The following is a 16,297-nucleotide window of genomic DNA, read 5'->3' as shown; positions in this document are numbered from 1 at the left end:
GTTCATCCTTAATCAAGTTCTATAGTCTTATTTACTTTAGCTTTGTGGTATGTTTTAAAAACAGGAAGTATGAGTCCTATATTTCTTTATTTTTCTTCATGATTGTTTGGTTACTCTGATTGCTTTGCATTTCCTTATGGATTCTAGATTTAGCTTTTCCATTTCTAGAAAAATAGTAACAACAAAAACCTAAGAAGCAAATAACTGGAATTTTGTTAGTAATTGCTTTGAATCTACAGGTCAGTTGGAGAGTATTGCTATCTTAACAATTTTGCTTGTTTTCTGTGGCTGTAATAAAATATCTAAGGCTGGGTAACATATAAAAAAGGAGGTTTATTTAGCTCATAGTTTTGGAGGCTGAAAGTCCAGGCTGGGTAGTCCCTTTGTTTTGGCCTGGTGAAGGTCCTGTTGACTGTATCGTATCGTGGTAGATGGCATTATGGTGGGATAATGTACAAAAGAGAGAGAACACATGTCAAGACAGGAAAGAAAAGCAGAGAGGAGCTACCCTTATTCTTTTTATAACAACTCACTCTCAGGAAAATGAACTCACTTTGCAAGACTAGCATTAATTCCTCAAAGGGCAGTGCCCAAAGATCTTATTACCTTGCACTAAGACCCACTTCTTAAAGTTTGCACCCTCTCTTAATTCCACTCCATTGCCATACTGGAACCGAGCTTCTAACACGAGAAACTTTGGGGAACAACTATATCTAGACAATGATATTAAGCCTTCTGAATCATGAACATGGGATGTTTTCATTTCATGTGTATTTCAATGTTTTATAATTTCCAGAATATAATTTTTATATTTCCTTTGTTAAATTTATTCCTAGATAGTTTATTGCTATTATAAGTGGAATTTTCTTTCTTTTCTTTGGTACTGGGGATTGAACCCAGGAGCTCTTTACTACTGAACTACATTCCCAGTCCTTATTTTTTATTTTGAGACAGGATCTCCCTAAGTTGCTGAAAGTGTCACTAAAATGCTCAGGCTAACCTTGAACTTGCAATTCTCCTGCCTCACCCTCCATCCAGAGTTACTGAGATTATAGGTGTGCATCACTGAGCCCAGTTTATGAGTGGAATTATTTTCTTAATTTCACATTGGACTTTTCATCATTAGTGCACAGAAACAAAATAGATTTAAACATTGATCTTGTACCCTGCAATATTATTTAATTTATATTTATGTGTATATATATATATATATACACACACACACACACACACACACACACACATACCACATTTTCTTTATCCATTTATCTGTTGAAGCACACTTACATTGGTTCCATATCTTGGCTATTGTGAATTGAGCTGCTATAAACATTGATGTGGCTGCATCACTGTAGTATGCTGATTTTAAGCCCATTGGGTATACACTAAGGAGGGGGATAACTGGGTCAAATGGAGGTTCCATTCCAAGTTTTCTAAGGAACCTCCATATTGCTTTTCAGAGGGGTTGCGCCAATTTGCAGTCCTAACAGCAATGTATGAGTGTACCTTTTCCTTCACAACCTCACCAACATTTATTGTTACTTGTATTCTTGATAATTGCCATTCTGACTGGAGTGAGATGAAATTGCAGTTTAGTTTTAATTTGCATTTCTACAACTACTAGAGATGTTGAACATTTTTTTTCATATATTTGTTCACCAGTTGGGTTTCTTCTTCTGTGAAGTGCCTATTCAGTTCCTTTGCCCATTTATTGACTGGGTTATTTTTATGTATTTATTTTTTATTGTGTTAAGTTTTTTGAGTTCTTTGTTTATTCTGGAGATTAATGCTCTATCTGAGGTGCAGGTGGCAAAGATTTATCTCCCATTCTGTAGGCTCTTTATGTATGTTCTTGATGTTTCTTTGCTGTGAAGAAGGTTTTTAGTTTGATACCATCCCATTTATTGATTCTTGATTTTACTTTTTGTGCTTTAGGAGTCTTGTTGAGGAATTCAGTTCCTAAGCTGACATGATGGAGAGTTGGGCCTACATTTTCTAGTAGGCACAGGGTCTCTGGTCTAATGCCTAGGTCCTTGATCTACTTTGAGTTGAGTTTTGTGCAGGAGAGATGGGGTTTAATTTTACTTGGCTACATATGGATTTTTGGTATGTTTATGGTACCTTTGTCTTGTGTTTTTGTGGGTTTGTCTCTGTGACTTTTATTCTGTTCCACTGGTCTTCATGTCTGTTTTGGTGCCAATACCATGCCATTTTTGTTACTATAGCTCTGTTACAGTCTGGTATTGTGATACCTCCTGCTCCACTTTTCTCACTAAGGATTGCTTTGGCTATTCTGGGTCTCTTGTTTTTCCAAATAAATTTCATGACAACTTTTTCTATTTCTATGAAGAACATCATTGGAATTTTAATGGAAATTACATTGAATTAAATCTGTATAGTGCTTTTGGTAGGATGGCCATTTAAAAAAATGTAGATGGACACAATAATTTTATTTGTCTTTATGTGGTGCTAAGGCTCAAACCCAGAGTCTCACACATGTCAGGTGAGTTCTCTACCACTGAACCACAACCCAGCCCAGGATGGCCATTTTGATAAAATTCTGCCTGTCCAAGAACATGGGAGATATTTCCATCTTCTAAGGTCTTCTTCAATTTCTTTCTTGTTCTGTAGTTTTCATTATAGAGGTCTCTCACCTCTTTTGTTAGATTACTGTGAATGGGATAGTTTTCCTAATTTCTCTTTCAGTTGATTCATCACTGATGTATAGGAACACATTTGATTTATGGGTGTTAATTTTATATCCTGCTACTTTGCTGAACTGATTTATGAGTTCTAGAAGTTTTCTGGTAGAGTTTTTGGGTCTTCTAAATACAGAATCATGTCACTGGCAAACAGGGATGGTTTGAGTTCTTCTTTTCCTACTTGTATTCCTTTCTTTCTTCTAACTACTTTGGCTAGAATTTCCAGGACTATGTTGAATAGAAGTGATGAATGAGGACATCCTGTCTTGTTCCCATTTTTAGAGGGAATACTTTTCATTTTTCTCAATTTAGAATAATGATGTCCTTGGGTTTAGCATATATAGCTTTTACAATGTTGAGATATATTCCTACTATCCCTAGTTTTTCTAGTGTTTTGAACATGAAAGGGTGCTATATTTTATCAAATGCTTTTCTGCATCTATTAAATCATATGATTCTTGTCTTTAAGTCTATTGATATGATGAATTATGTTTATTGATTTCCATATGTTGAACCAACTTTGCATCCCTGGAATGAACCCCACTTGATTGTAGCGCACTATCTTTTCAGTATGTTTTTTGTATATGATTTGCCAGAATTCTATTGAGAATTTTTGCATCTATGTTTATCAGGGATATTGGTCTGAAGTTTTCTTTCTTGATGTGTCTTTGTCTGATTTTGGTATCAGGGTGATACTAGCTTCATAGAATGAATTTGAAAGTGTTCTCTCCTTTTCTATTTCATGGAATAATTTGAGGAGTATTGGTGTTAATTCTTCTTTGAAGGACTGATAGAACTCAGCTGAGAATCCATCTGGTCCTGGGTTTTTCTTAGTTAGTAGGCTTCTGATGGCATCTTCTATTTCACTGCTTGAAATTGATCTGTTTAAATTGTGTGTGTCCCGATTCATCTTTTGCTCTGTTAATATGGTATATAACATTTATTTTTTAGATGCTAAACCAACCTTGCATTTGTGGGATAGTTCTCATGTAGTCATGACATAATCTTTTTTATATGTTGTTGGATTTAGTTTCCTTGTATTTTGTTGAGTAAAACTGACTTGATAGAATGAGTGTCAAAGTTCTCTTATCTTCTATTTCTAGCTTATAAAGAATTGCCATTAAATCTTTCTTAAATGTTGGGTAATATTCTCCAGTGAAGTCTTCTCAGTCTGGGTTTGTTTTTCTTATTCAGATATTTTCTTTCTTTTTGAGCCTGTTTAGTACTTTGTGTTTCTCCAGGAATTTGCTCATTTTCTTTATATTGTTACCATAAAGATGTTCATTCATAGTCTTCCCTTATAATCCTTTTAATTTCTATAACATTCTGTAATGTTGGCAATGACATTGTTTCATTTCCAATTTTAATACTCTTACTATTCCTTTTTCCCCTTGATGAGTATAGCTAGAGGCTTATCAATGTTACTGACCTTTCCAAAGAATTAACTTTTGCTTTTGTTGATTTTCTCTATTTCATTTATCCATTTTAATTTTTACTCTTCTTTGTGTTTGCTCTGCTAATTTGCTCCCCACCACCCCACCCCTGTCTTAAGGTGAAAGGTTAGATTACTGATTTGAGATCTTTTTTCTTTTCTTTCTTTCTTTTTTTTTAAATCGTTTTTCAGTTGTAGATGAACACAATATCTTTACTTGTTTGTTTTTATGTAGTGCTAAGGATTGAACCCAGGGCCTCACACAGGTGATGCAAGTGCTCTACCATGGATCTACAACCCCAGTCCTTGCTTTTTTTTTAATATATGCATTTAAAACTATAAATTTCCCTTAGCATTGCTTTCAATACCTCCCATAAGTTATGGTACACTGCATTTTCATTTTTATCATCTCAAGTTTTGGTATGTTGTGTTTTAATCCATTCTTTTCAAAGTATCTTCTAATATCTTTTCTGTATTTTTTTTGACTCACTGGTAATTTCAACAGTTTATGTCCTTAGGTTTGTGAATCCACAAGTTTCCTTCTGTTACTAATTTTAACTTTATTTCATTGTATGATTTCACTTTTTAAAATATTTATCGAGGCCTACCATATGTCCCATCTTGGAGACTGTTCTATGTGTACTTCAGAAGAATATGAATTCTACTGTTCTTGGGTGGAGTGTTGTATTACTGCATGTTAGATTGAGGAGGTTATAGTATTTATAATGTTGTTCACAACTGTTATTTCTTTGTTGATCTTTGTGGCTTGCCAATCCATCATTTAAAATGGGGCACTGAAGTCTCCAACTATTATTGTTTAATTGTTTATTTCTTCCTGCAATTCTGTTAGTTTTTGCTTCCTGTATTTTGGGGCTGTGTTGTTAGGTACAAATATATTTATAATCACAATGTCTTCCTGTTGGATTGACTCTTTTGTCACAGAAGAATGTCCTTCTTTGTCTTTAAGAATAGTATTTGTATTACAGTCTATTTTCTTTCCCTCAGTATAACCACATGAACTTTCTTACCACTACTGTCTGCATGACTTTTCCCAGTCCTTTTCCTTTTTGTACCTTTAAATCTATTTTTATAATTATATCCAGCCTGATAATCTCTGCATTTTGATGGATTTTTTATTCAGTAACCTTTAATGTTATTGATATATTGGATTTATGCCTGTTGCTTTACTTTTTGTTTTTTATATCTCAGAGTTTTTCCTTTGTGCTTTTTTTTAAAATTCGTTTTACATTTAAATATTTTCTTTCTTTTTAAATTTTGTACTGGGTATTGAACCTAGGGGAGCTTTACTGCTAAGCTACATTTCTCAATCCTTTTTATTTTAGTTTTAATTTTGAGTCAGGGTTTCACCAAGTTCCTTAGGAGCTTGCTAAGTTGCTGAAGCTGGCCTTGAACTTGTGATCCTCCTGCCTCAGCCTCCTTAGCTGCTGAGATTCAGGCATGCATCACTGAGCCTGGCACATTAATATATTTTCTAACATTTTAATCCTTTTTTTTCACTATTCATTTTCTAATTGTTTTCCTACTGGCTTCTCTAGGATTTATCATATACATTGTATGTGTATGTTGCTGGGGATCAAACCCAGGATGTCATTGCAGCCTGGTAAGCACTCTTCCACTGAGCCACATCCCCAGCCCTATCATTTACATCTTAACTTATCAGAATGTTCTTCAGTTTTATACTATTTAATTCCAGTAATACATTAAACTATTACTCATATGTCCCCCTTTCCTTTTCCTCCTCTTTGTGCTATTATTGTTACACATATTACAGCTACATATATTACAAATTTTTTGTTTTAATTTCTAGTTTCTATAATTTATGTTCTTTAAAGAAGCTGAGAGAAGAAAGGACAGCAAGCATGTATTCACACAATTTGTTATATTAACTCTTAACTACTATTTCTGATTCTCTTAATTTGTTTCTGTGACATGAAAGGAGTTCCAAAAAGAGGAAAAGATGGATGGGAAATATCTGAGGAAAGCTTTTCCACAATTAAGGAAAAATGAAACATGAAGATTTAAATATTGAAACTGAGAGGGGTAACAGAACATCAAAAAAAATGCAGAGTCTTCAAATCTTTGGAAATTTAGATAATCTAACTGGAACAATACCAACCATTCAAAATAATGTATTAATGACAAATATGTATACACACATACACACACATATATAATATATGATGGAAATATAATGTATGTGAAAAATGTGTTACCAAACTAGGTATTGCATGCTGCCATTTATCATAACATATCATGTGAAGTAGGGAAAAAGAGGAGGAGGAAGAGGAAGTGAGGTGAAGCAAAGGGAAGATGAGCAGGAGATGGCTGGAAGGAAGAGGGGGAGTAGAACAATATAGACCAAACTGTTAATTATAGGTCAGAAAATTATGAATAAATTTTATGATAAGGTTTTAGATTACATATATTTTAAAATTTACAATAAGTTATACTTGTGATAAAATAATACACTTAAAAAATTGGGGCTGGGGTTTTAGCTCAGTGGAAGAGCACATGCCTAGCATGTGAGAGGCATCATATTTGATTCTTAGCATCACATATAAATAAATAAAATAAAAGTCTATTGACAATTAAAAAATATTTTAAAAAATCCAGCAGAAATGAGCAAAACATACAAAAAAAGGCAAGTCATCTACAACAAAATTAAAATGGCCCAGAAATATACACAGTTATGTTCTGCCCAATGATGTTTTGGTCAGTGATAGACCACATATACGATGGCTGTCATATAAGATAATAGAGATGAAAAATTCCTATTGCCTAATGATGTCATAGCTGTCATTGTACCACAATGCATTGCTCATGTGTTTGTTGTGTTGCCGGTGTAAACACACCTACTGCATTGCCAATTGTAGAAAAGTATAGCACATACAACACATAAGACTTATAATACACAACTATGTTACTGGTTTATATATTTACTATACTACCATTTTTGTCATTATGGTGTACTACTTTATCTAGTTTCTTGACTGCATCAAGAGGCCATGTTGATATTGACTATACCACCCAGGTTTGTGAAAGTACACACTATTGTTCATACAACTACAAAATCACCTAATAATGCATTTCCCAGAACACGTATCCCCAATGTTAAGTAACATGTAATTGTATATACCCAACCTCCCTAGAAATCAAAGAAATACAAATTATGATGATACTGCATTTTTAACTGATCAAATTGGAAAATAGTTTTCGTAGGAAGATGCTTAGTGTTAGTAAGGATCCTAGGAAATAGGTTGATAAATGTATGAACATACCATTTTTCTTCTTAAAAAATTTCTACACCTTTTAAACTAGCAATTCCTTTTCTGGGAATTTATTCTATGGAAAAATAGTGGATACTTCAACTCTTCAGCTGTAATGAATATTAGAGGACATTTTAGAGAATATTCCATGAAAAATTTGGATTTATATTAATTAAGATTTAATCCAATGGTATGTGCCTAGGCTGAGACAGGGGTATTGCTTGAGCCCAGGAGATGGTGGCCCTAGGCAACATAGCAATACCCCATTTGAAAAAGAAAGAAAATGATTTAATACACTGAAAATAGTCTAAAATGGCAAATAACACGTAAAAGAATATACGAAAAGACCACATAATATAGATGTTTTTTGGATATTAGAATTGTTAGTATTAAATTTGCTTTTCTTTTGCTCCTCAATGTTTTCTAAGTTATCTAGAATAGACAATAAATTACTATATTTGAAGTAGAAAACAGTTATTTAAAAATAAAACATATTACCCTAAGATATGGAAGCTATTTTTATTTCCTTTTCAATGATTTATAAACGTATATCCAATATTTACATAACTTTTTGAGCTAATGTGAAAATAGCTGAGTCAGTTACACTTACCACAGCATCAAAGATTGCATTCTCTGCCTCCCTTGATAAGGAGCACAAATTATGTACAGAGCACTGTGTTACACAAGATAGGGATTATATATAAAAGCCAGGGACCTATATTTCTGACTTAAATAAGAGGCACAGTAGTGGGGAGAAAAAGACTTACAAATTCACAACTACAAATCAATGGTTGAAAGTGTCAAGGAAAGGAAGAGGTGATTCCAACTGGGAGAATGAGGGCATGGTTTTATATACTACTCAGCCACAATTTGCTTTTCTTTCCTTCTCCAATTTACCACTGAATGATTAAGATCATAAAAGAACTAAAATTCAAAGTATCTACTCCCATATTCCATATAAATGCTTACTAATGTTACTGATCCCTCCAGACCAGTTTATGTGCCACTTCACCATTGTTTCTGTAGGTTAACAGTATTTCTCATGATATGCTGTGGCCAAGAATTCTATGTCTGTCTCCTTCCCTAAACTGAGAGCTCTGATAGGGCAGAGATTAAGTTTAACCCATTTTAGCATCCTCAGGTAGAATCAGCTCCCACAGATATCTGTCATGACCTTTAAAGCTTTGTGCATGTGTTTAACATCTAAGAAAATAAAATGTAAAAGTCATACCTGGTAGGATTCCTCTTGTCTTCCTCAGAGATCAAAAACCAAACAAAATCTGCGTAGCTCATTCTTCCCTCTTTCTGAACTGTTTTTCCTCTGAATAAAAATGCAAGATGTAAAATTTTCTGAGCAATTAAGGAATAAAATAACATCCTTCCTTAGAGAGGAAGGATTCTACTTTTTGAAAAAGTAGAATACTGGGTACCTCATAAACGGCACATTTTGTGGCCTAACTTCTTTTTTTAAAGGCCTCCAGGGTGAAATCAGAAGATATTTACAAATATGAAGAAAAGAAAATATGGTTTCTAATTTAAATACAAATAATGGTATCAAATATTGTTACCTGTATTTAGGTATAAGACTAATTCTTTTTTTTAATATATATATATTTTAGTTGTCAATAGATTTTTAAAATTTTATTCATTTATTTATTTATATGTGGTGCTGAGGATCGAACCCAGGGCCTCACACATGCCAGGCAAGTGCTCTACCACTGAGCCACTACTCCAGCCTAAGACTAATTCTTATGTTAAAGAGAATTACTGTCTTACATTAAACCATGATTGTGGGGTTTTTTTTTAGGATATTATTTGACCCAATAGTGCTGCCAAATTATACAAGAAGCCTTGCTAATATGAGATTATTACATTATTACTGATAGTTATGTTTTAATTCAGATTTTAAACTTTTTCTTACCTTGTTACTGCCCCAGAAAATATCCTTTCAATAATTCTGTTTGATGATGCTAAATGTAAATAACAAATTACAAAGATAGTTAGAAATATACTTCATGTAAGCAATACTTCTGGCAAATTTATTTTCATTTGCTACAAGCTAAACCATCTTCTATGACATCTTCTATGTCATCTTCTATGACAAGAATATGAGTAAATCTTTCTTATATATAATTTATGCTTTTTTTCCAGTAATTTTAAAAAAGAATAAGGAAATGAATGTGCTTGACATTTGCAACGTATTTATGTAGTTGAGCTTATATGTATAAAATTTATATTGATTTTTGTTATCCATGAGACAAAATTTCCTCTAAAACAAGACAAACGTTATCTCAGCATTAATTCAAGGGGGAACTGATTTTTACAGCTCCTAAAAAAAGGTCAAATGAAAGCAAGTAAAACAATGGAGAATTCTTTTAAGCAGAGTTTTAGAAAAGAAACTAAAACATATCATGAACATACTTTCTTAATTCCCATTCTATGAAAGTCCAGGATATAACAAAATTTTTAGAAATTCTATCTGTAAGTCTTATTTATATAGATAATTATATCTTAAGATGATATATTGCTTTTTGATAACTGATGCTAAAAAATCTATAGCAGTATACCTCACTGTGATTCAAACAGCCAAAGGCATTAATTTAAATTAAAAAAAAAAAAAGGAGATCTTAGGTCTCAGAACTGCTCTTTTAACAAGTACCCCAGGCAATGGCATACACACTAGAATTTCAGGACCCATGATGAGGTTAATGGGGAGTTAGCAGCTATTGACATCTAGTTTTTCTGCATGCTGTTAGATATAGTCAACATAAAGGTACATCAGTCTAGTAGAAGAAAACTTTGAATGTGTGTGCCAGGAGAGTCATACCTGGCCACACAAAAAAGCTTACATAAAGACCCTCTATACTTTATTGAGCACTATCGTATGGGGTTAATAATTTGTACTATATAGAAAAGAAGGGGTATATAGGGAAAGCAAGGATATTTAATTCCAAAGCTATGATTTTTCTTAAGTCTTTTTTAGCTTTGGAAGCAATGATTCCATTTCCTAACCCTGAAGATCATATTATTCTATACTGTCCCATTAAGCACAGTTGCTGAGTGAAGAATTATTTACAGTTTAGAGGTCTCTGCATTTATTCAGACCTAGATGCCTGCTTTTCTGAACTTTGTCCCATTCAAATGAATCTAGTGAGTTGCTATTATGAGAGGATTTTTGAGAACTTGAAAATTACGTTTATAGCAACCAGAAAGGGAGCTTTAGAGTCCATAGGATTGTGCATGATTTTTTGAGGCTCGCTCATGTATGGATGATCTGTTATGGGTAATAGAAAGGTACAGGGCTAATAGGGCTGATCATATACCTCTATGAATATATTCATCTTTATGGTATATTTTAGTGACAAAAATGTTATGACTACTTGATGATGGGAGGTAACAGTACTAATATGTTTGTTTATCAAATAAGTTACATGAAGTATTTCCCCTTTATGTTTGCTTGGAACCTGAGAAGGAGAACTGCCACAAACCATTAGTCACAGATACACCAAATAACAAACAATATTCAATACATTTATTTAAGATCTATACTCTGTTACATCTAAAAAGGCTGAGAAAATATTTAAGGACAGAACAGGAATAATCTTATGACAGAAGAATGAATCATTGTATGTTGGTGCTTAATTAAGAATATTCAATCAGTAGGCAATAGGTTCTAAGTTTGCAGTGAGCAAAAATGAAGCAAAAAGCGTAATATTGTCTGACATGTAATTTTTTCTTTTCTTACAAAATCACACAAAATTCATCTTCAGAGGAAAATATCTTTCTGGAATAAAACTGAAAAAGTAAAATTCTGTAAGGGTCCTTGAAAATAAAACTTGATAAGGTAGAGACATTATTTTCATTCTTGGCCTTTTATAGAAATATTGTTAAATGAAAAAGTTTATAAAAAGTGTGTATGTGTGTGTGTATATATATATATACACACACACACACACACACACATATATACTCTTTCATATAGATTTACAGAGGTGTGAATTTTATTCAATTCATCATCATAAAGATACACATCACTACAAAGTCTTGCCACTTTATCAAAACTAATAGTGGTATTGTTTACTTACCTTTAAACCCCTTATAAATCTGGCCTCTAAATTAAAAACAAAAAAACAAAAAACAACTTTGTTTCCACAAAAGAATTTTTGGCTCTGTAAAGAAATCCGGTTAGCCACAGAATTTAAGAAATAGAAATTTCTCATAATGAGTGGGAATAATTTACATAACTTTTCAAAATAACATTTTCAAAATGTTTAAGCCTTAAACATTTCTTAGCCTCTGCAGAATTACTCACCCTGGTCATTATATCGAGAGAGATCGGCCTGGCTGATGAACAGGTCATGATCACTATCTAGCTCCCAGAATTTACAATATATAACATAGAAATGTTCATAGGAGAAGTAATCTGTGATTTGATTTATATCTTCCTCTTCTTCTAAAAGGGCTAGAGTCTGAAAATAATATGAATAGAAGATTAATTTTAAAATTATGAAAAACAAGCTTAGGCATTGTAGTCTAGCAAGTTTCTGTTTTAAATTGAATTTAAAATTTTGTCTTTTGTACTAAACCAGGTACTTTTTTTTAACAGGTAACCTTCTACTACCTTTAATCAACTGATTCATCTACAAGCATTTATTGAGCTCTGTGATATACTTATCAGTAAAAGGCTATGATGTGGAGGATACAAAAGCAAAATGATGTGGAGGATACAAAAGCAAGGAGAGGGAAGGATCATCACTAAGAGGGCTGTAACCTCTCAAAGGTCTCCCAGACTGGCAGGCACAGAACAATCAGATGATAGACTTAAAATGCATGGCCATAAACTAACACTGCTCTTAACTTTTAAAAGTTATGTGAACAATATTAAGAAGCTTGGGAATCACATACAGCATTTATTTGTAATGAAATCAAGGATACCATAAGATTAGTTATACACACAATTGTGGTAATATATGGTGGTGGCCTTGCATAGAAGGCATGGTGGGTGGAGCTGCAGGATCCTGAGCTAGAAGAAAACTGAGTTTCTTGACTCACTATGTATCCCTAAGGAAAACATCAGAAGTAAAGATTATAAACACATGATTCTATAGTGAGCCAAATTAAATGAGTAGATAAATGAACAATTTCAGAAATGGAATATTCAAAAAGAAACCTTAAGGAAACAATGAATAGGGCTGGGGATGTGGCTCAAGCGGTAGCGCGCTCGCCTGGCATGCGTGCGGCCCGGGTTCGATCCTCAGCACCACATACAAACAAAGATATTGTGTCCGCCGAAAACTGAAAAATAAATATTAAAAAATTCTCTCTCTCTCTCTCTCTCTCTCTCTCTCTCTCTCTCTCTCTCTTTTAAAAAAGAAAGGAAACAATGAATAGAAAAAAAGTCAGTTGGCAGAAATAAGGTCAGATATGTCAATAATCACAATATAGATGAGCTTAATCTCCCTACTGAAAGACTTTAAAAAATTTTCTTAATTTGTTTTAATTAGTTATACATGACAGTAGAATGAATTTATGCACTTTGATATATCATACATAGATAGGATATAATTTCTCATTTTTCTGAGTGTATATGTTGCAGAATCATATTGGTCATATAGTCACATATATACATAGAGTAATAATGTGTTTCATTCTACTATCTTTCCTATCCCAACATCCCCTCCCCTCCTTCCCCATCACTTCCCTCTACCTAATCTAAGGTAATGCTATTCTTCCCTAGTACTCCCCGTCTTATTGTGAATTAGCATCTGCATATTAGAAAAAATGTTCGGCCTTTGGTTTTGTGAGATTGGCTTATTTCGCTTAGCATGATATTCTCCAACTCCAACCATTTACTGACAAATGCCCTAATTTCACTCTTATTTAAAGCTGAGTAATATTCCATTGAGTATATTTATCACATTTTGTTTATCCATTCATTTATTGAGGGACACCTAGGTTGGTTCCATAGTCTAGCTATTGTGAATTGAGCTGCTATAAACATTGATGTGGCTATATCACTATAGTATAAATAAAAATAAAACAAAGGTTATTGTGTGCACAACAACTAAAAATATTTTTTAAAAAAGTCTTTCATGTAATACTATAGTGAAAGACTTTTAAAAAATATTTTTAGTTGTTGATGCACACAATAACCTTTGTTTTATTTTTCTTTATTTTAATGTGGCAGAGGATTGAACCCAGTGCCTCACATGTACCAGGCAAACACTCAAAAACACTCTATCACTGAGCCATAATCCCAGATCCCTGAAAGATTTTTTGATTGAGTATGAAAACCAAATCTAGAAAGATGATTTTGGTATATGAATATCTATAAGAGGTTACACCTACAGTAAAAAAAGAAAGGTAAATATAAAAAGGTAATATTAATAAAAGTAGTCAATGAAAAGGAAAATATGTATTAATATTAGTAGAAAATAAAATGGAATTCAAGATGAAAATCAAAGGACAGAGAGGACTGTATCATAATACAAATGCATTACTTTGATAAAAATTATTTTTTAAATGCAGACAGAAACCAAAATGCTCTGGTAAATTGAAAACAACAGAAATTATTAAATTATGGCAAATCTGATTAATGGAAGATTTTGTGGTGAGTAAAAATTATAGTCTACATATAAATATAGGAAAACCATGATGTAGTAAGGGCAAAATATAGGCTGCAAGATTATACATATCAAGAACTGTACAAAATCCCCCAAATCCATACACGCATATGAATGGGGCTAGAATAACATACAAAAATGGCACTACTTGCATTAGAGGAGTAAAATGTGGTTTTTCTTCTGTGTTCTAAATTTTCTTGTAAATGGTTTGTTTTATAAAATATCTTTTCATGTGTATAAAGCAGAATATTGTCAGTAATAAAACAAATCTTTCACCTACTGGATTGTCACAACATAAAGAAGAAAAATGTCTTCTTTTGTTGGTGAGTATGTAAGTGAAGGAATGAACTAGGCAGAATCTATCAAGTTAAAATTTTACATGCCATTTGATGCAGGATTTTCCCTCCAGTGGTCTATTCTGTAGGAAATTTCTGGCTTATATACAGCCAAAAGGAAAGTATAAGGATGTTTTCTACACCACTGTAATAGAGAAAATCTGAAATTGAGGAATATGTAATTAAAGTGCAGCATGCAATTGATAATGCAGTTGTTAGGAGAAATGAGATAGATTTACATGAATGGAAATGAAAGAAGTCTAAGACACTGTTAATAAACAAGTTACCAGAATAGTAAGTATGAACCCATATATTAGGGGGAAAAGTCCTCATAATAGCAGCCACACAAAATTATGTATTCCATATATGCATTTACAAGGAAATAAAACTACGGATAATATGGGTTCTTTCTGGGAAGGAGAGTCAAATGGCAGAGTAAAGACAAAGAGCAACTTTTGCTTATCTTTTAATCTAGATATATCCATATTATTTGTAAGTTTGGAATAGTTGTTCATGTACTAAAAGAAAGACTAAGGCAAGAGATAGGGAAGAAAAGGGAGACAAAAATAAATTATACTCCAAAAAGAGAACATTTGAGTTCTATTTCCAGTTCAGCAATCTGCCTGCTGTATACTCTTATGCAATATAGTCAATTATATTTGAGACTCAAGTTTTATTATCAGTAAAAAATTGATTATAATAATAATGATTCAAAAACTACAAATGATAATGTACTTCAGAAAATGTGAGGGAGTATTATCATTGTTCTTAAGATGTTATGGAGGGCTGGGGTTGTGGCTCTGTGGTAGAGTACTTCCCTAGTATGTGTGATGCATTGGGTCTGATCCTGAGCACCACATAAATACAACACAATACAATACAACACAATAAAATAAAGTTATTATGTCATCTACAATTAAAAATTTAAAAAAAGATGTTATGGAAATACTATCATCTTAACACATTCCATAATACTACTGAGAGCTGAAGCAGGCATCAGGTATTCATTCAATAAGCATCAAAATTACTGATCATTTTAGAACAAAATGTTTTAAAATATATTATGAACTGTTAATTTGGCCAAATCTTCAATACCATGACTGTCTCGGGAAAAAATAAACAGTAATAAGGTTGTATTATTTGCCAAAGCTTCATTTACTAAGATTCATTTAAAATAAAACATTTCTTGGTAGGCTGACAGGAGGATTGCAAGTTTGAGGTCAGCTTCAGCAACTTAGTGAAACCCTATCTCAAAAAAATAAAAAGAACATGAGATGCAGCTCAGTGGTAAAGTGCCCCTGGGTTCAATACCCAGCAATGCATAAACAAAAACAAAAACATTTGTTTTTAAGTCAAAACAGTTCTACTTTAGTTTTATAGAAGCTGTGATCAGGCATGAAGATTACCTCAGTAAAAGGCTCCCACTAGTGGTCAATACTTTCATTTGATAAAATAACTGAATGAAATGTATTCCTATTTTAAAGGAATTTTTAGTACCGTTCTTCAGCAGTAGTTGGATAAACTCACTGCAGAAAGAATCAGGTCCATATTCTTCCATTTCTTTAGTAAGGCACTTCCCCAACCTGGTTCCAGCCTCATCAATGGTCACTCTCCCAAGGGCTTCTGGCCACTTAATACTGTTTGGCAGTTCTTGAACATGACACTTTCATGTCTTTGCCTTTTGCTTATGCTGCTTCTTTTGTCCAGAATTCCCTTTGTACTAATTTTTTATCTTGGTAAACTCCTGACATCCTCCAAGTCAAGACCACATGCCATCCCTTCTATGAGACCTTCTCTGCATCTTTTACACATGTCTGTGGAATCTATCAAGTCTGCTGCTGCTGTCTGTGCTTGTCTCTCTCTTGCTCCACATTGCATGCCTTAAGGCAGATATGCCTTGCTATTCAATTTTCCTCCT

At 33.1% G+C, this 16,297-nt stretch overlaps 1 protein-coding gene across 3 annotated transcripts in view; it reads right to left on the bottom strand.

Moving 5' to 3' along the window:
- The window catches only part of Ppp2r3a (protein phosphatase 2 regulatory subunit B''alpha), a 175,870-nt gene that overhangs the window by 37,156 nt on the left and 122,417 nt on the right, over window positions 1–16,297 (bottom strand). For all 3 annotated transcript variants that reach the window (XM_026384073.2, XM_026384076.2, XM_026384074.2), the window contains 3 exons: window positions 11,734–11,890; window positions 9,343–9,391; window positions 8,653–8,742 (listed from right to left, as the gene is read on the bottom strand). In XM_026384073.2, the coding sequence (XP_026239858.1) occupies window positions 8,653–8,742; window positions 9,343–9,391; window positions 11,734–11,890 (296 nt within the window). The remainder of the gene's footprint in view (window positions 1–8,652; window positions 8,743–9,342; window positions 9,392–11,733; window positions 11,891–16,297) is intronic.

Source organism: Urocitellus parryii, chromosome 2, assembly GCF_045843805.1.
Source record: "Urocitellus parryii isolate mUroPar1 chromosome 2, mUroPar1.hap1, whole genome shotgun sequence".
Classification (NCBI taxonomy): Eukaryota; Metazoa; Chordata; class Mammalia; order Rodentia; family Sciuridae; genus Urocitellus; species Urocitellus parryii.
The sequence above is the reverse complement of the archived record's forward strand: the minus strand, read 5'-3'. Positions and strand labels throughout refer to the sequence as shown.